General features: G+C 38.5%; 1 protein-coding gene across 5 annotated transcripts in view; it reads right to left on the minus strand.

The window, feature by feature from the left end:
* Window positions 1-21338, minus strand: part of paplna (papilin a, proteoglycan-like sulfated glycoprotein) — a 41740-nt gene that overhangs the window by 18039 nt on the left and 2363 nt on the right. For all 5 annotated transcript variants that reach the window (XR_003672846.1, XR_003672847.1, XM_028438445.1 and 2 more), the window contains exons 2-18: window positions 19050-19112; window positions 18720-18823; window positions 14620-14680; window positions 14382-14484; window positions 14181-14311; window positions 13865-13988; window positions 13160-13240; window positions 12901-13073; window positions 10903-11026; window positions 10666-10792; window positions 8831-9035; window positions 8173-8349; window positions 7529-7679; window positions 7062-7142; window positions 2449-2644; window positions 2137-2221; window positions 1885-2011 (exon numbers count right to left, since the gene is read on the minus strand). Coding sequence is in view for 3 of the 5 variants with exons in the window: in XM_028438445.1 (XP_028294246.1) it covers window positions 1885-2011; window positions 2137-2221; window positions 2449-2644; window positions 7062-7142; window positions 7529-7679; window positions 8173-8349; window positions 8831-9035; window positions 10666-10792; window positions 10903-11026; window positions 12901-13073; window positions 13160-13240; window positions 13865-13988; window positions 14181-14311; window positions 14382-14484; window positions 14620-14680; window positions 18720-18823; window positions 19050-19106 (2107 nt within the window). In the remaining 2 variants the exon portion in view is untranslated. The remainder of the gene's footprint in view (window positions 1-1884; window positions 2012-2136; window positions 2222-2448; window positions 2645-7061; window positions 7143-7528; window positions 7680-8172; window positions 8350-8830; window positions 9036-10665; window positions 10793-10902; window positions 11027-12900; window positions 13074-13159; window positions 13241-13864; window positions 13989-14180; window positions 14312-14381; window positions 14485-14619; window positions 14681-18719; window positions 18824-19049; window positions 19113-21338) is intronic.

Below are 21338 nucleotides of genomic sequence, written 5' to 3' on the forward strand. Positions count from 1 at the left end.
GCACTGTGGTCATGTGTGGGTGTGTATACAGTATGATGTAAATGAGGCTGACGTGTGTTATGGCACAACCACACGGTCCACGGAATACTACAGAACACAGTGGTTGTCCTTGCAAGATGGCTGAATGAGGACCACCACCTGCTCCCTTTCCACCGCTCGTGTAGGTTTATGATACTGAACTGAGGGCGTTTAATCAAACTGAATGAAGTGGTCACAATACTGAACACAAACACACCTACTGACCACACCTGACAGTAAATTTACAATTAAATTAAAAAAAAAAACTCAAAATAGCACAAAAAGTGTTAGGAAAAGAGTTAGGAAAAGAACAATGTCTCTTCTTTTGTTTTTGGGTTTATTTTTCTTCAATGACAAAATTTTGTTTAAGCTATAACTTATATTGTATATAGAAACAAAAATTGTAATTGTCTAAATGTCAGTAAGTTTATTTTTTAGTTGCTTGTTAAATATTTATAGCTCTATTCTCCCATGCGCAAAAGTCAAAAAAGCCACGCAGCGGAGCTGTTTGTGGCTGTGCACTATTCTCCCCCTGTACTTAAGTCAGCCGCTGCGTGCTTCCATCCCAGTTACACACTGTGGGTGGAGCAGCCCTGAAATGTGGGTGTTCCCATTTAAATCTGGCCTTGCACGCATTCTCCAGTCTGCTTAAGTCCTTTTTCTCTTACGCGCTTCTGGACCTAGAATAAGTGTAGCGCCCCGAGAAGGTGAAACATTATATTGCACTCGAAGTTTGGACTTAGTTACAATTGAACCCACACGGACTCATAATTTGCAGAAGAGACTACCGGAAAGAATCTATCTAAAGTGACACTGTCACGCTGTCACGGGCGTGGGGGAGTCACACAAGCACGCCAAGGGATTGACCATCAGCATTTCTAATATGTTCACATTTACCAGTTCTAGACAGGACAAACTGTGTTACATTTAATTACATTTTATCCGTGTTGTCCACTTCTTTTTCAGGGAGGGGATGAGAGCAGCGTCGCAGAGCTTATCAGCTGTGTGTGTGTGTGTGTGTGTGTGCTGTGTGTGCTGTGGTGGGCGCGTCAAATCCGTGTATCATTCGTTTTTTCATTATGTAACAAAAACATGAAAAATGAAAAAACACTTATTATTTGATATTTGTTTCCAAAACCAAAATGAAAAAAATGGAAAACGCCTTGTTTTTCAAATTCAAGCTCTTTTGCTTCGGTACAGAAAACGAAAAACGTATTTAGCTTTGCAACACTTAGGAGTCTTTAAATCCTCCGAAATGTCCGTGAGGAGGTTCTTTGCCCAACACCAGCTAAAGCGAAAAGGACACGTTTCAGATGCACAGTTGGATGCAGTGATCTTGTCATGCCGAACTGCCGTTAGCATAGCCGTTAGCGTCGGATGAGAGTTCACTTCCAGGAACTATTTGTATTTGCAGAGATGTTCAGAAAAAAAAAGTAGGTTCAGAAAATATACCAGTAAGGGAGGTTCAGTTTCGGTTTCAAAATGGAGCGGAGAGAGGATTCTACAAACTGCAGCTTTAGAGTAGAAGGCGGCCAGAAAGAGAGTAGTAGGTGATTCCGCCTGCCGCCTACACTCCTGGACATTCCTGGTATTTCCCATTCTAAAAAGTTCAGTTTTAGTCAACAACACAATTTACTAAAATAAATCCCTTGGCTATTAAAAAGGATCGTATTCTTGTGGTATAAATTCAAGGTTTTTGGTTTTGTCCAGTTTCATACCCTGGATGTTGAATCCCATAGGTTCTCAGTTCAAACATAACCGATGGGGCACTTTTCCCTTTCAATATCAATAGAAACATTTTGCCAAATTGGCTGAAAAAGGTCTGCATTGCCTTTTTGTTTTTATTCATGTGTGTCTGTCTCTTACTGTGGTTAGGTGGGTTGGGGCAACCTTCCCCGCTGGGGCCTGCTGCAGGTGTGGTGCGGTCATAGCAGCAGCCATAGATGGTGGTTCGGCACTGCACTGCATTCTCAGTAGGAAGAGAAGAAGCAGCCTGGGAAGCACATGGAAGTAGAAATTCAACGATATCAAAAAAATGTTTTAATGGTTATTTTTAAGAAAAAGACTAATTTTAGCATTACATTTGTATATACTGTATATATAACTATAACTTCTCACAGTGGGTGCAGAGGCCACATATTCCGTGCAGCCTTCCTTGTTTGGGCCCTGAGCAGCCGTCACACCATCTCGGCAACAGCCATAACTGACACACACATGAAGAAACAAGACACAATAAAACATTTTATTTTGGACATTAAACCCAAAAATAAGATGATTGGTCAGCTTTAGTATTTTTGAAGTAACCCTCAAAGTCAGTGTAGTGATTTCATGGACAAGGATAATGGATTGTGGTTAGTGTGGTTGCATTGGGATAAAGCCACACCCACAGCCTCCACGTGTGTCGTGTAATAACTGGTTTGCATTGGATACCTGGTCAGGGTGCAGGATGGAGGGGCTGGGGCGGGAGCTGGACCATGTGGGCATCCCAAACCCCGGGGGCCCCCAGCTGAAGTACGCCCATCTGGGCAGCAGCCATAAAGGGACTGGCTGCAGTGGAGAGCAGGGACAGAGTTGTGTGGGTCGTGGACGATGTTGGTCTGGGTCAGATCTGTCTCCGGCCTATGAGCTGAGGATGAAAACAAGCATGAGTAAGTTAACAAGCAAACCACACTTCATGATTAACTGAGTCTGAAACGGATGATGCCCATAAAGATGCCTGGACAATGTTTACAGTCACACCTCACTGCTTCTGAAAAATCAGACCAACAATGGCCATAGAGCACTGAAAATATGTCAGTCAGGCCTGTGTAGTTAGTGGCCGGACAAGCTGAATGAGGATGGAGGGATTGTGGAAAGCTGATGAAGACACATTGACACAAGTTGCATCATTGAAGATGAAGGATTCAGAATGTAGACATTTAAAAAAACTTTGTCCTGAAAACTGTAGCTATATTTTATTATACGTGACACTGTGTGTGTAACTCATCTTTACGTCCAGTTTTTGAAAGGTCATACTAACATACTACTCATACTAAGTTTGATGTAAAAATTACTATGTAGTGCATTTATTTATTTTTATCTTTATTTGTTCAGTTTATTTCCGACATGGTTGCATTCACAGAAGTTATGTTATTCCTTTTTTTTTTTTTTTTTTTTGTTTTGTCCATGCCGATAAAGGAGACGAGAGAAGCAGTTTGCTTATCCAAGTCCCGTCCCCTGTATTGAACACAGAAAATTTACATCAAAGCTCGTCTCTCTGGTCAAACAGTCTTTGGTTGTTCTGAACACAATTTCATTTCTTTTCTTTTTTTTTTGTCCTTTTTTATGTGGGATGTATTCTCTGTAGTCAGTGTTGTCTTTTTTTCATTCCTCCTCCTCTCCATCGTTGTTCAAAAGAAAAGTTTATCTTCTTTACCACTTGGGAATGTCTCTTTTGGACACGCTGGTTCGTCTTGTTGTGATCTTCTGTTAGTGAAGATTGAGTCGATTGTGTTCATTGACCAGTTGATAAGTTCCATCTCGTTACTGTGTTGATCTCGTATTCGTGTAAAAATTTGTTCCGAGTTTTTTCTTTATATCTAGTCAAGTTTGCAGCTTGTTTTGTCTCTGCATCAAGGTTATTCCAGCTGGTATTAGCTCTGTTGACAGTGCTGTATTTTCCAATGTTAGATTTAACCCTTTTTTGTATAAACACATTACTATGTCTTAGTTCATAAGCAGTGTGTTTGTATGTGAAACGTTTTTGTATTTGATATGGGAGTGTTTTAAGTGAGGCCCTAAATGCGAGAATTTGTGTGTTATAGTGTATTATTTCTTGCAGTTTTAGGTATTTGGCCTTTTCAAATAGTTTGTTTGTGTGTGCGTTGTGTGGTGCTTTATATAGAATTCTAATTGCTTTTTTTTAAGTTTAAATAAAGGTTCAAGATACGTTTTGTAGGTGTTTCCCCAGATTTCTGAGCAGTAATTTAAATGTGACCCAACAAGGGAAGAATAGATCGTCTTCAGTGATGTGGTATGTAGTATTTGTTGTCATTTCCATAGGATGTAGCTGCTTTTAGCAACTTTGTTTTTAACTACTTGTATGTGCGTTTTCCAAGTCAGTTTCTCATCTATCTACACTCCTAGTGCTCTATATTCTTTTACTTGTTCAATTATATCCATGTCTAGTTTCAGTCTAATATTTTCTGTAATTTTTTTATTTCCAAAGCTGATGAAGCTGATGAATTTTGTTTTGCTGACGTTTAGGGCTAGTTTATTTACATTGAACCATGTTTGGATTTTTGATAGTTCCCCATTCGTCGTTTCTATTAGAGTTTTAATGTCTTTACCTGAGCATAGGATGGTTGTGTCGTCTGCAAACAGCGTTAGTTTTTTTTTTTTTTTTTTAAGGATTTTTTTGGCTCTAGTGGCCTTTATATGACAGTTGCTTGACAGGAAAGGGGTCAGAGAGAGCAGGGAATGACACGCAGGAAAGGGTCCCAGGCCGGGAATCGAACCTGGACCCGCTGCAGGTGAGGAGCTATAGCCTCTGTACATGGGGCGGGCGCTCTACCCACTGAGCTAAACACCGCCCCCAAACAGCGTTAGTTTGAGGCAATTTGAGACTTTGAAAATGTCGTCTATATATAAAATGAACAGTTTTGGCCCTAAAATCGAACCCTGTGGCACACCACATTGTATGGTTTGGCATATTGATATGTTTTGTTCAAAGTCAACATATTGTCTCCTATTTTTCATATAACTTTTAATCCAGTTTAGGGCGTTGTGCCTAATGCCGTAGTTTTGAAGTTTTTCCTCCAGAATATCATGGTTTATTGTGTCAAATCCTTTTTTAAGGTCCAAAAAAATGCCGAATACAAATAAATTATTTTCTAATCCATCTCTTATATTTTCCGTGGTATCAGTTATAGCCATTGCTGTTGAACGTCCTTTTCTGAACCCACATTGGCCTTCATGTAATATATTATTCTCTTCTATGAATTTGTCCAGCCTTTTCATGAACAGTTTTTCTAGAATTTTCGATAATTGCGGTAATATTGAAATAGGTCGATAATTGGTGAAATCTCGTTTGTCTCCACTCTTGTGGATCGGTCTGATTTTTGCAATTTTCATTTGGTCTGGGAAAATACCATTTTTGAATGAGAGATTGCTGATATATGTTAGTGGTGGTGTTATTTCAGCTGTTTTAGTTTTTAGTAGACTCATAGTTAGATTATTAATGTCTCTGGATTGCATTCAAATTAGATAGTATGAAAAGATTGACTATGGAAGAAATACCTGGATGTATACTGAATCTGGACTAGAGCTACAACTATTGTTATTTTTGTAGTCGACTGATCTATCAATAATTTTTTCGATTAGTCGACTAATCACAATTATTTTTTTTGTTTTGAAGCACATATTTTTGAATCGCTATTTTAACCCACCTGCTTAAATCCTCACACCTAAATTAAGCAATGACAGGACAAAATAATGCATTTATAATAGTTGCATTTTCAACATGAAAAATTGTGATCTCAATAAAAAAAATAAAAAATTAAATAATACAAAGTGCATGTGGTCTTTAACAACTACTCATAACCGAAACACTTTGTAAAAAGTACAGAACCTTACAGGTTCTAGTGTCATTTAACCATCATATTCAGGATGCTCTTTGTTAGTACTTTAGCCATTTGGGGAGTGCATGAACCTCTCCTCATGACAAAAAGATGTATATTCGTTTACAATTCAAAGATTATATATGTTTATCACAATAAAATACCTATTACAAATTATCAGATTACTTAAGAAAAATCTAGTCATTTATCAATATTATATAAAAATACACAATTAATTGTAGATGAAAGCATTTTACTGTTCATAATTAACGCTAGTATAAGAAGAAAACAAAAATTTTAATTCAACGCAGGTTTAGTAAATTATGCATAAACGTAACTGAATTAGCATTTGCTAATTTAGCAAGCTTCTTCCGTAGTTTTCTGACAGATAAGCGTAAAACTAACGTAATACCTAATTCAATCACAGTTTGTTGGCTAACGAACAAGTCTGCATGTGATTAAAATGAAAGATTCTTCAGATATCAACCTATGATCTCACCTTTAAGCTGGACATGAAGAATGTGTAACACCGGCTGAGGGGTGTTTGCGCTTAAGGTGCTTGTGCATCACTGTAGTGCTACCATGGGAAGCCAGTTGTGCCTCATAGTTTACATTTAACTTTAGCTTTATCTTCACTGAAATGTTCCCACACTTTAGAAACTTTAGTTCGAAACAGTTTGGTCCGCCATTCTTCCTCACTTCAAATTTCCAGCATTTAAACGGTCAGATAGGAGTGGTACTGCCCCCTGCAGTTCATGTAAGGACCTGCATCAGGAAGTGGCCACGTGCCGGTTTTTATCCTTTGTTAGCGTTTACAAGAGTAAACGACACGTTGACGCTAAAACATTTGTGTCGACAAATGTATGTTGTCGACGTTATCGATTTTGTCGACTAATCATTGCAGCCTTAATCAAGACATTTTTGAAGTATGCACGGTGGGCACACTCACTCGTCATACTCAACCGCCCCATGATGCATTGCGAGCGGATCGTAAAATTCCTTTTTCAAAACAAAAGCATTTCTTCTTGTCTTCCATTAGTTCTTTAATTGTTTTGTAAACAGAAGTGAACTGGAAGCTTTGTCAATAGCACAATAGCGGGTCTCCGAAAATCTCTAAAATGTCGGAATGAAATGCGTATATATGAGTTTTATGGATCAAATGACCACATGTTGATATTCTACTTGGTCACTTTCTCACTTAAAATGTTTTCAGAACTTTCAAAGTTGGCGAATCAACGCAAATATTTAGCCTCAGTGTGCTTCAGGTTTTTGTCATTGTAGGATGGAAAAGTTGGAAGTTTACTTCACTGGGAACAGTCATCCTCGAACATCATCCTAATCATGCTTACAGTATATAGGAGACAGTATATTCATTGAGTTTGTATTGTATAGTGCAGAGTGTGCCATTTGGAACACAGCCCTAGAGTGTGGATTGAGGGGTTTTACCTGTTTGGTGGTCATCCACAAATGGCCTGAAACCAGTCTGGGTGCTTTCCTGTCCTCTGGGATCTTGGATGCTGGGAACGACTGTATACAAAACGAAAATGGCACACAAGAGTGTAGTATTTTCTATTGTCTTTGCATTGCTGTCATTAAGGATCCAAGCAGCAATTTAAAATAAAATAACTATAATAAAGCCAACAATGGTGAGCACATGGAGGCAATAATTAATAGTGCAATGGTCTTGATGTTTCTTTACACTATCAAATGTGTATCTTTCTATGTCTTCTTGTAATTTGGTTATTTGTAATCCCATCAAGTGACATGAATTGCATGTATAATTACTTTTATTAGATGAAAATTAAATAAAATGTGGATTTGCATTAAAAAGAAGGATAACATAGCAGAATTTGAAGTTAAATTCTCTTCCAGAAATGACTGCAGCTACGTGCTAACCGTCTTTGGTTCCTTACCCTGTGGGCTGTAACAGGGCTGGCTGTTGCAGAGCTCCACTGTTGAAGGCTTAAGGTGAGCGCTACACTGATCCACGTGGTAAAGGTTCCTTTCCCTGTCTGAGCAGATCACCTGTCGCTCTCTGGAGCCAGATCCACAGCTTCTAGAGCACTACAGGAAAAATACAAATCTCTTTAAACTTAACAACTATTGATTTAGCACAGGTTAGTTTAGGGGCCAAACACAGACCAAGTTGATCACAAGTGGGCCGCAGATTTTAGGTGGGGAAAAAAAAAATTATTTTTACCTAATTTTGCCCAAGTTGTTAATATCAGCTCAGTTCACTTAAAAAAAATCTTCATTTTGTCACCAATTTTGGTGTGAGTTAGAGGAATTTTGTGCTATTGTTTGTGAGAAATTGCAAGATTTGTGGAACTATTGAGAGTTCTTTCAACAAATTTCAATTAAAAATGATGCATTCATGTGATATAAACAAAGGAAAAATGCAAGCCCCCTAAAAGTATTGTCGAGTTTCATTAAATTGGTGATTTTGAGATTTCTACAACTGGATTTGTTTTGATAATTTACACACATATAACCACTGTGATGCATTTACTGTAATCCGGTCGATAAAAGCAGATTTGAGTGTTTGCGTATCACTCACCAGTCCCCAGGCTCCTACATGCCAGCTGGTCTGTCTGAGGCAAGCGGACATCTGACAGGCCTGGGTGGCCGAGGGGCGGGGCAGACTGCTGCAGGATGGTTCCTCCAGCATCATTCCACCTGAACCTATACAGGTCACCTCACGGGTCTGCTCACCTGTGCCACAGCTGACTGAGCACTGCACACATGCAAGAAACACTCAGGATGCGCTTTGATCTAGAGCCCAAATTACAGCTTATGTGTTAAAACTCAGCAAACCTCATTCAGTGTCCTGTCCTAAAACTTCAATAAGGTTGTTGTTGTTGCTCAATTTATATGTCATACATTTTTACTTTACATCTAGCCCATTTATTCTAAAACACCTACTTTAATGTCATTGACCCTTGCTTTTATCAACCAAATTTAAACATAAAAAAGTAAATAACATAACACAAAGGTAAGCAAGATTGTTGTGATTGTTACAGTAATATTGGCTGTCTATTGCCAGCCACATTTAATGCATTCTATGACCAAAAAAGATCATGCACTGCATACATTTTATCATCTGACATTACATAACAATCTCCTATTTGTCCCCTATTAGGGGAATTATCATTAGTTACTATTTCTAATGAATGTAATGTGATTACTCTGTTCTTCATCAGTTCAGTTCTACTCACAGCACTCCATGCAGTCGCACGGTACTCTGCACATTTGTGCATGTTGCAGGTCTGCAGAGATAGAGGAGCCTCTGTGTAGGCAGCACAAACTGCGTCCTCCACCACACGAGGGCCAGAGGCATCATGGGAAATACACTGGACGCTGCGCACCTGAGAGCCTCCGCCACAGGAAACGGAGCAGGTATTCCACTCCCCAGTTCTCCAGCTGGGAAACCCAACAGAGACACCAGACGAGGGCCAAACTCATCAGAGCACTGCACCATAAAGTCTGCTGACACTATTTAAATACATGTGATGTGTTGGTTTTAAACTATAAGCACTGCAGTCTTACCAAAACTACTGCTGGAAGGAGTTTTATTACAAAACATCTTCAAAGAAGCATCTCAAGAGTGATCTTGAAATGTGTAACTAGAAACATTAAATAATATTCTTCAGTTTAATGATTGGACTGGAGCCTAAAGATCTTGTGTTATTTGATTAAAGCTGCAAAACTATCATAATAATACAGAATTTAAAAAATATATATATTTTATTGAAGTTTTTATCTTGTATTTATTGTTAATACATAACTAGGTTATGCTATCTGTGCTTTAAAAGTCTTGTAAAACTATCTACAGGTAAATTAAGGTTGTTTGAATACATACTAAACTCTTTATAAAAATGTTCACCTTCACTTTTATTTCCAAATAGGTTTAAAAAAAATTCTAATTATAAAACAATCTTGATAATCAATGTTTCAAAGTTAACATAATAAAATAAAAGGATATACATATTCTTTGTTTTGGAATCAAACCCTTCCAATTGCTGTTAGAAACGTTGACATTGTCCACAAAACTAGCAAGAACATTGACGTGCTGCTACCAAAATTCCAAAGGAGACACAGTTTTACACAGTAGCTGCAATTTTGAAGCCAAAAAAAAAAACAGCATCCACTGCGCTAAATTACAAGTTTATTTTTTTATTTAAAAAAATAAATAAATAAATATATATATATAATTCGCCACCCCCAATGTTCCATCGGCTTTGCTGGGGGGATTGGTGGGCGTGCCATGCAGTTAGCGTTACTCATGAACATATAAACATATCAGGTTTCTGAGCAGCAGCAGCATCAAAGCAAAAAAGCAGGAAATACCAGAGTCACGGAGTGAAGCCACTGCTGTTACTACGGATGCTGTGTCTCACTCACATGTACACAATCAACACAAGCGAGACGACCTTTAACCTAAGACTCACACACAGCATTGTTAAGCACATAAAGGAGACAAGGACAGAGAGTTAGCAGAACTAAGCACAGGGTTGAGTGAAGAGATCTTTGTCTTCAATTTAGTATCTAAGGTTATTTTTGAGAGTAGGAATGTAAGTCTGCCACAAAACAAAGATTCTCACTTGAAAGTTGTTGTTTATTTTTGATTGTGACTCTGATTTTATATTAAAATTCACAACATTTATTGATGGAGAAGACGTCAATAAATGAATCCTCTATAGTCAGTGATTTAGTCGAGATGCGCTCAAGGTGACTAAACAAAACACAGAACAGAAGCGGTAATTTTCCAGAAGTGTGTGAGGTTATATGTTAGATTATTTATAGCTCATCCTATTCACCACATCTACGGACCCAAGGTTACCTCAATACCAAGGCTCTGAGTCTCTTTGAGGACCTCCACAAATATGGCCTATACAGGTAAGCCATCCTTTTAAGAGTTACAACATATTAGATACAGCTGGGACAATGAGCATTAACATATTTTGTGCTGTTTTAAAATCGAAATATAAAATTAAACTAAAAGAAAACAAAGTTTGCCAACGTTTGATACAGAAAGTTTGATGTTGTATACCTGCGAGTTTGCGGACAAGGCTGAGGGTTGCATGTGCGGTTAGTCTGAGGTCTTGGTAGGGAGGCACAGAGATAGTCTGGATGGGACTCGTTGTCAATGGTGCAGAAGACCAGACGAGACTGATAGCCTGATGAAGGAGAGGAGACTTTGAGGTTTTTCATTTTCTAATCATGATTGTTAAAAAAAATACTAACCTGATGACAGCACATAAACATTTTAAGATGTGTGCGATCCTACCTGATCCACACTCTTTGCTGCAGGACGACCACGATCCAAAGCTCCAAAAATAACCCTCTCTGGAACGCCCATTTGGAAGGTAATATTCATACTCTACCCCCTGGTTTGGCTCCTGGCTGATCAACTGGGACGACAAAAATGATCTTACTAATTGTAATTGCATTGCAGTGAAATGTGATGCTTGCATGTTACTGTTTATTTTCTCCGGGCACACAGGGTTAGAAGTGACTGTGTATGTACCTGTAAAGTCTGATGGTATGATATATGCCCAGCCATATTTACACTGGCATTTACTGGAGACACAACAGTGTGCGAGCCAATGCATTTTATGTTCAGCAACATCAAAGGAGTCAAGATTAGCACTTGCGACAAAAAACACTTCAGACTAAATAATTTGCTTGATGTGCATATCTTTTGGAAGTCAATGCAGTGATGACATGTAAATTCAATTACTTACATGATCAACAGTAGAAATTTAAAATGTTGTTCAGTGGAGTAAAGAAAACTACCTCCTGCTAAAACATGTGAACTTGTTTTTGATTTTAGTCGTAATAGGGTTAATAACTAAGATTCTGCTTAACTTTTATTGCTGCACCATAGAAAGTCTGCTTGTTAGCTCTATGACTGTGTGGTATGGTAACATCACAACCAAAGAAAGGAGATCTCTGAACAAGGTTGTTCGCTCTGCATAAAGGACTGTGTGCTGTGAGCTGCCTCTTCTGGAGGTTCTTTATGATTGCAGACTCTTAAATCAAGCTCTGAGAATCATCAATGACTCTTGTGGTATACTGGCCACCCAGCTCCTTCCTTCCGGGAGAAGATCTTGTTCATTGAGATGCAGGACATCTCGCCACATTAACAGCTTCTTCCCATAAGCTTATTAGGCTGAACAAAGCACTTTGAATTCTGTTCTTGCACTTTATTGCTTTATTGATTTATTGTTGTGTGTTTTTATCGCCTCGTTTCATAGTGTCAAATGTTTCCCTTTGTACTTGTAGTGTGTTGATTCTATTTGTCTAATTTGGTGTTTTGTTGTTGTTGTCTCTGGTGCATACTGGTGTATTTTTGCACAAATATTCCAAATGGCAAATAAATTGAACTTGAACTTGAACAATTCATTTGTGCAGATTGGGATCAGGCACAGTGTATGTGTATTATTTGCACAAGGGACAGGAGCACATTTGTTTGTCGTGTAAAAACTTAGTCCAGATCAAATGTAATTGAAATAAATAAGAGCAAAAGCACTCAGAGAGCTCAAAACTCTGCCAAGCACCAAATCTCCTCTTTGCCAGATATTGGCAGTTATCTGGATCAGTGATCCTGATTATTGTACCATGATCATTGACACTTTAAAGGCTTGGAAGAAATTATTAACCCTCTTAATGAAAATACAGTAGGTCTAAATGGAAAATCCTTTTTTCCCCTAAAAATAAAATAAAATATGCAATCTGGAGCCGATCCGGATGAAACTCTTTGGGGTATTTAATCAACCATCCCACATAACTGAGTGAGATTTCATAAAGATCAACTCATTACGAACCGAGATATGAATTATTGACATTTTGCCACTGTTGAGAGATAGTGATTTTTTTGATTTTGAAACTGACTCAGAGTCATATTGATCCGGATCCCCTCCAAAACTTTAATGGAAACTTCCATGACGTAAGGTCTATCTTTGGTTAAAAAAAATAATAATTCTAAATCTGTTAAGTACTTTTGACGTAAACACTGATATAGTGTTAAATAATGATTTACTGCAGCCCAAGTGTCTATCAATAAAAGATGTGAAATGCACCTCGCTGCTCTTTTTTCTTTGATGCATTAGAAAATAAGGTGATGAAGAACATGTAACATAGTTTTAATATGTGATATATTTGTCCATGCTGAAAGGATAGTAATAAACAAGGGAGATGATGTTCAGATACTGATGTGAGCTAACAGATTTAAAGAATAAGATTCCACTCAAAAAAGTGTCTGAAATTTTTTGTGAGTTCTTACCTCAATCACAAGAGGTTCAGTGGTGGGACCGCGACCGATGATGGTTTCAGGCACATTGTCTCCTTCAGCACCTCGTTGGTAGTAAAGAACTGTGCCGGCAACCGGTGTCGCCCTAGAAAACTCAATTACCCAGTGGCCATTTAGGTAGTACTCTCCTCGCAGGTTCTTGATGGCTGTAAAGAAGTGTCAAACTTTAGGATAAAGCCAACACACCACAGACTTTTTGTGAAGTCAACAAACAACCTAAATACTGACTCACCCAGATAGTTACGAGTGGACACGGTCTCTCTAATGCTAATGGTGGTGGCTCCAACTGGGATGATGAACATCTGGTTGTAGCCTGATATCAAAGCGATACACAACCATCACATTAATGGACTTTAGATGATTATTCTAAAGCTTATTAATAACACTTTGTCACCAGTTCAAGAAAGGAGTGTCTTTGGAATCATAAATAAGACTGTAGGCATTGCCATTTTGAAGAACCTGAGAATGCCGGTTGACGCAGCATTTCAGTATTACAATCAGTCATCTCACTACAGAGCCACACATGGCGTCCAGCTGAACAAGGAAGACACACGTCTTCAAATGGAGATGTCTACGTTATGATCAGAATAATTGGATGCTTTATCTCATGAACGGCGCGCTTTCTTGAGTAATCACTACATGACAGTTTTCAAACACGTCAACTTCTGCAAATGTCTGTTTAAAGTGCTTTTGATTGCATTTGCAGCGTCAGAACCAAGTCTAATTTTTACTTGCAAGGCTTACATATAATAGTCTTTCAGTTTAGTTGCCTTCGTAATTTGGGTTGAGTAGCATTTTTTTTTAAAATGTGGCTCAGTGAATGCAGAAGAATTGAGAATTAATAAAGGTGTTTTTGTCTGGAAGTTTGTGTCTTTCGGGGCATCGGTGGGAGTTGGTTTATGCTGTTAAAATGGTTTGTTAGAAAGAGTCAGCATACCAGTAGTAAGGTCACGCACAGCAAAAGAGTTTTTGACGCGGTAGCAGGAGTGTCCATTGCCCCCACACTGCAGGCAGGGGTCCTCCTGCTGAAGAGACTCCAGAATGTTGTCACAGCCCAGACGCTACGGAGAGAAACAGAGGAAAAAATTGCAATAAATGTTCAATTGTACTTCCTGTGATGTGTTTCAGTACTGCTTAGGGTAACATGAGAATCACTGCCTGAAAAACAAGTCACTCGTCTCTGGTTTGTTTTGGATTTCCAATATTTCATAAAACCAATATGTATCTTAACTTCTCTTCCCTGTGAAACATACCTTGCAAACTCCACCCACACATACGTCCCTCCGCCCTGGGTGACAGGGTGTCCCATCGACCACAGCGCTTCGATGACGGTAGAAAAAGTTTTCTCCTCTTGGCATGCAGTTCAGCTCACATGGGTTTTCAGCTGTTTGAGGGATGTATTTTAAATTTCTACCAAAAACTTGGTGTATATTGGCTTTTTAAACAGTCCTAACCTCCATAATATGGCAGCCACTTATGGCGTTTTCCCTGAAAGTCGCTTCCATCAAACTGAGAACACTGCTCTTCACGGAAATCCCTCGACCCTTCCGGACAGTCCTGCAAGAAAGTCGCGATACATGCGACACAAAATATAGTTAAAAGTCTAAGAAACAGCTATTACAGCACAGGCAGAAGCAATTGTCATTGTTCATCTAAATGCGAGACACTCATGAGCAATAGAAATGTGTTCACCTGGATGTTGCAAGAGCGATAAGACTTTTCTGGCCCAACACAGTTGTGCCCTCCATCCGCCCTGTGTACAGAGAATTAGAAAGAAGTTTAACTGAAAAATATCCTTCAATACATCTTTCAAATGTACCTGCACTAGTCATGTTTACGTCAAGCGTGTTTTATGTAAACAAAAGTCTTGCACGTTCATTAAAAAAAAAACTTTTAAATATTTTTCTGATCAATTTTATTGGTTTCCAGCCATTTCCGGCCAATAGTGACGTAGTACAGTTGATTCGAGGGCCGTGCTTTGCATTATCTCCAACAGTATATCCTTAATTATCATTTTATTTATGATTTTGTAGTGCTTTGCTTTACATTTTATTTCATGTTGTTTTATTTATCACTAGTGACAGCACAAGAATGTGTGTTGGAAGTACTCTGAGCGTGTCTGGAGCTGTTATTGCTGCTTCTGTTGCACATGGTGCAACTAAATCCTGCATTCAGCCACATTGTTTACACCCAGCAGCTCCAGGCAGAGTGGATATTTATTCTAGTGATTCTGAGACAAAAAATTACACCAGAGACACGTGCAATGTCAGATCAAACAACAACAAAGGTGCATCACTACCACCTACTACCAGGATCTCAATGTACTCATTGTTAATCGGACCATTTGAGATAATTAGAAACCTGGACTTAAGTTGATACTCAGAAAGATTAAAAATAAAAAGTGAGAATTACAGCAGCAAAAAATATAGCTGGCATTTCGTGCAACAACTTAAATAGTTCAGCATTCCAAACCTCTGGGGTTTACAAAGCTAGTAAAGCAGGGAATTACTCCTTTATCTCTCCAAAATAAAAAATAAAAAACACTACTGTGTATAAGAAGCAAATGCAGTGCAGAGAAAATAACAAGCGCCTGCACTGCCATTAAGTGGAATTCCTCTTTAATCTCCTGCTGTTGTAAAAAGTGAAGAAGAATAAAAGCACACACTCGCGAGCAGTGAAACAGCTGATTGTTTTTCCCCATATAATTTCAGATGCATGAGGAAGTCTGCTGAAAATACCTGCCCTGAAGCCTCAAATAGAGAACATGCTTTTGTCAGTGCGCCAGAGCTTTAACAGACATTTAACAGCCTGCGCAGAGCGTTTAAAACACTCGGCAAAGCAAAACGGCAAGAAATATCAAGAGCAATTTCTTTGAATGAAGCAATGGTTTACTAGATAATAACTTTCTTCCTCCCACATGATGAAAGACCAGTAATATGATGAATGTCAGCACAGAAGAGAATTCCCAGAAGCATTGATTGATTCCAATCACATTCTTTAAAGGTGTGATTCAGGCAAACCTGGCAAACATTCATTTATTATTCACCTGAAGAGAGAAAACTGACTGCAGTGCATGGGCGTGTTTAAACCAAGAGTCAAGAGGGAAAAAAAAGTGTCCTCGCTTCTCAAACTGTTTGTGCAGGGGTTTCTCTCTATCACTCTGTTGTTTTCTACACTACCCACTGAGCAGACCAACGTTGAAACAACGTGATGGCCTGAAGTTAAGAAGACGTCTTTTGCGGGCGCAGAATGAAAGTTTTTACAATGTCTTTTTCGGATGTCGTCTGGACGTCCCAAAAAGACGGTTAAGAAAGGTGGCCCATGGTGAGTTTGATCCCGAGACCTGATGCTTTCAGGCGCTCTTCCATACCTATTCTGCTACACTATGCCGAAATACAGCTTTTGCACTGTAATAGCATTCATTACCATTCATTTTGGGGGTATTGTAATGTTTATATGCAATTTTGACGTTCTTGTTGTGTGTGCGTTCGTCAACCTGACGACGTCCGAAAAAGACGTCTTCTCAACGTTGACTTGCTCAATGGGAGCTCGACATTAATTATTTCTTAAAAAGATCGCAGAGCATAAATGTTGATGAAGTACACCTGGATATACACTTAGTGACTGTGGATAATACTGAATAATGATTTTTAATAAACAGAAGCACATACACACGCATGTGTCTGTGACTGAGTGTGGAATTGCAAGGCTGTTTAAATTTCATATGTGAAATTACTTCAAACGTTGAACGTCATATCAAAGTCCAGATGAGGTCGTGGTCATGACATTCAGATGCCAACCTATTTTGGACGTCATATAGACGTGCAAATGTGGTCCAGACCGACCAACGCGTTATGAACGTGTCCTGGAGGTCCGTGCACGTCGGATGTTTAGTGGGTAGTGTGAGAAAAAAACTCCATTATTATTATAATTCAGACGAAAACCTGAAAAGTGTCACCAGATATTCAAAATACATTATAAGAGAAGTGTTTTGGAGAAATATGCAAATGACATTAGACCAGCTTTTTTTTAACTGTAGGTAACCCTGTATTATTTGGAATTAATAGAAATGCTATATCATAAACACCAATATATATGTATAAATGTGTGTAGTTTGTGATAATTCTGTGTGATGTCAAAATGTACAAAAATGCTCTTCTTTTCTCTTGTTGATGGTGCTATTTGTATATTTGTAATAATAATTGAATATGGGTTTGGCGCATATACATTTCCTAACTTCAGCCTACTCCTTTTGAGCCTTCATTACCGTCTAATGATGATATCTTGTGTTTTGAAAAAATTATGAATGTGAATTGCTCAAATTAACTAAACTAAACTAAACTCATGGAAGTGCTCCATTCACGTTAACATGAACTGGTTTTGTAATTCAAAGGCATCCAATCGTCCCAATGGGAGACTTTTCTGTTTTAAGGTGCATTCCTTGGAATAAGATGAGCGATTGTGGCATCTATATGCTGCACCAACCGGCATTTTCAAAGTCCGATTTCTCATTTCCTGGCAAGTGCAAGGTTGAAATCTGTCTGCCTTAATGTTCCTGTTTAAGGGTTGGAACAAATGATCAATATGGCAGTAATTGTTGTCCTTCCATTAATGATGTAATAATCAATTTAATATGCTGGCACTAGATAATTCCCCCCCCCCCCCCCCTTTTTCTGAATTTATTGTTTTGGTTGACACTACATGTACCGTAATACAATGTTTTTGCAACAGCAATGCATGTTATTTTCAGGCAAAACAGTATTATGATACATAATTGTGACTGTCATCAGCCCTGCCTAAGGAAGGGTGAGCTAAGCTTTCTTAAAGAAAATGAGAGGGCGTTGTTAAACCCAATGAAGAGGTTAGTGAGGACATGACAATTTATTTATTTAGATCAAACAGAAGGCCCTGTTAGTTTGTCTGACTTGTGAAATGCACTAAAATGTTACTTCATGCACTATTTGTGTCGTGTCACATCTCAGTTTGTTTTCAAGTCTGTGAAACGGACTCTAAATCACAGGGAATATACGGCTACCTTGTGAGTTCCTTGTTGATCATGAGCCTGTGATTGTTTCTGCTAATCTGTCTATGTTAGCCAAGCATTGCACTTGCAACCTGGATGTCGACTGCCTTGCTGCAGAGCCTCATAACACAGCCCAAGGATTAAACATGTATGGAATATATGAATCTTAGAATATCCTCTACAATCTCTGAGAATTAATTCATTCAACGCGCTTGATGTGTAACATAGGGCAGAATACCAGCAGTATTATAGTAATAAAAGCTGTGAACACAACAATCACAAATGTCCTCTTCTAACAAAAATAAGAGAGAGACTTTAACAAACTAACTAAAAGTGAAAGGGATCAGAACACTTCTCTAGGAAATCATTGCAGCTGCTGTCGATTCCTCAAATCTACCTGGTAGGGTTTTTCAGACAAAACAAACAGAAAGAATATTTTCACATTCAATCGTCTTGAGCAGCCAAAGGGCAACACCCAACACAAAGGAGTTCTTTTAAGGTCTCCTTGCAGGATGCCTTGGATATGGGACAAGCACATGTCTGCATTCATGCACCATTAAAAAGCTTTATTTTTACAAGAGAGAGAAAATTGTCTGTGACTGTGCACGTGCATGCATGCCTGCGTGTATGTGTGTTAATACTAGTCTTTAGGCTTTATTGCTGTACACGGCACTGTGCCCTTTTCCTTCAGGTTGTTTTGTACACAGTACTTTTAATTAGAATTAATATTATTGTCTTTTTTCTACATGCACAGTACATGTGGGCCTACCTGTGAGTGATACAGCGTCTCGTTCTCATGGTAACGCCACTACCGCAGCTGCGACTGCACTCTCCATACGTACTCCACGCATCCCAGTGATCCACACTCGGTACCTGCACACACAAAACACTGTCATACATGCCCTACTTTTAACTCACTATGTCTGTAAGTGTTCCTAAAATAAATGTCCTATTATTGTCCTGATTGTCCAAAAGGTTTCCTAACAAAAGTAACATAACTCTGAATAGATTTTCAAAATCCAAAGAAAATTTGGAGTTGATTAAATTTTTTATTCACGTTTCAAAAGTAAGTTTGAAAGTAAATGTTGTGGGAGTTTACCGTAAAGACTGGAGCCAGTAGCAGCTGTAGGGTCACAAGAGGGAGGAGCGTCCTCATTTTTCCCTGAAAGAATAACATACAGTCACACTGACAATGAAAAACTGACAGAAAACCAGGAAAAGCACACAGAAAAACCAAAACAAGTGGCAAAGCCTAATGTTGCTATTAATCCAAGAGGCTACAAAAGTAAGAACATTTGATTTTTCCCTATTTCTTGGGCTAAAATAGATTGTTCTAAGCTCACAATCATTGAAGCAAATAGCATAAACACATACAGTAACAGTATCATATTCCTGACTGAATGTCCTGCTCTGACTCACTGGTCTGTAATTATTGAAAATAAATATAGGAAAAATAGTATTAACACTACAGAGAGTACAGAGAAATCAGTGACTGAAACAGTCCTGTTTGACATCCGCTATGCTGCCCTGCAGCACAAACTGATTTATCTTTCCAAGTCCATAAATCCTTCAGGCTCCACAATAAACTAGAGGTAAAGCAGCAGAATTACATGCGGTTACTTTAACTGTACAGCGTTGATCGCAATGATCACAGTAATTTGTAATGTATCTGATAATGATTACCGTAATATGACAGGTTCATATTTACTCCCCCTAATGAGCATTTCACATTTACACAAAAATATATTAAAGCTGTGACATATAATAAGTAGAACAGTAACAGTTTTAGGCAAGTAGAGTTGTTAATGTTCACATTTTTAAATCAACTGTAACCAGTGCTGCTATCATCAGACTCATCATCAGAAGAATAAATATGCAGCGTAATAAATGGACTTGACTTATTTAGAACAGATATACTTTATTTATCAACAGGGTCAAGATTAGAATAATTAAAACCCATATGCTTCATATTATATCTAACTTAAAGCAGTTTGTAGAACAGTAAAAAAAGACCAAAACTTAACTATAGTTAATATGTCACTGAAATCTGAAATGAGAGGTCTGAGTGTAACCACAGACAAAGATTTTTAGACTCCACCCCTAGGATTTAATATAAATTGTCTTAATTTTTGTTTTTTTAAGTCATTCATGGATTTTGGCATCATGGTAATCTAGCGGTCGACTGGCTCACAGCAAGAAGGTCCCCAGGTTCCACCCCCGGTGGTCACTACGGCCTTTTCTGTGGAGCGTTTGCATGTTCTCCCCATGCTTTGGGGAACTCTTTTTATTCTCACCTCAGAAAAAAGGTACGAGTCAGGTTATCATGGACACACTCTCGATTGCCCATGTGAATTGGGTTTTTCTGTCTGTTTGTGAGCTGGGAGGGGCTTCTGACTCTCCAGGGTGTACCCTGCCTAGCACCCATTGAGCAATAGAGATATGCAATTCATGATTTGAATGTCGGACTTAGTCAGTGGTGCACTGTTAGGTTTCTATTTGGTATTTTGGTTTTGTATGGTTGTGAGTTCTATACCCATTGTTGACTCTTCTGGGTTGACATTTCCTTTATTTATCCCTCATCCTTTATATTTATCACTATTATTATTATTATTATTATTGTTGCTGGGTTGTTTCTTTGTTTTCTTTGTTTTTTTGTTTCGTGCACCGACTACCACGACAAATTCCTAAAAACTATACTTGGCCATTAAAACATTTCTGATTCTGATTCTGATTCTGATTCTGATTCTGATTCTGATTTATTGGTCTTGTAAATTGATTTGGTTTTTGTTGCTTCTTTGTCATTCCTCGTATTTCTCCTCAGCGATTCCCTCTCCGTGGATGCAGGATTTCTTTTTGAGTATTGCACCCCATTTTGACCATGTGCAAGTGCAGAGATTGGCTGTGTTCGAAATCGCATTATAACGTAATACACAGACTAAGTCTGACGTAAAAATTACTATGTAGTGCGTTCACATTAGATAATATGGAAAGACTGAGTACACAAGAAATACCCAGATGTATACTTTATTGGTGCACAGTGGGTACAGTGGTCATACTGTAGTGGAATGTAAAATCTTCCTGTACCAGCTTCAAACTAAAAATCTAACATCCCCTTTTCAAAACAAAAGCATGTCTTCTTGTCTTTCGTAATAGGGCTCTTGTTTTGAAGTTAACCGTAAGGTCAAATGACCACATGTTGATATTTAACTTGGTCACATTCTCGCCTAAAATGCTTTCAGAACTTTCAAAGGTGGAGAATTAATTTCAGGTTTTTGTTGTTGTAGGTTTGAAATGCATCTTGGGAAACTTGGACCCATCATCAGTCAATGGGTCGTCCAATAATCGAAGGATTGAGGGTTTGAAACCCACTCCACTCAAGTCATTGTCG

This window comes from Gouania willdenowi, chromosome 22 (genome assembly GCF_900634775.1).
Source record: "Gouania willdenowi chromosome 22, fGouWil2.1, whole genome shotgun sequence".
Lineage (NCBI taxonomy): Eukaryota > Metazoa > Chordata > Actinopteri > Blenniiformes > Gobiesocidae > Gouania > Gouania willdenowi.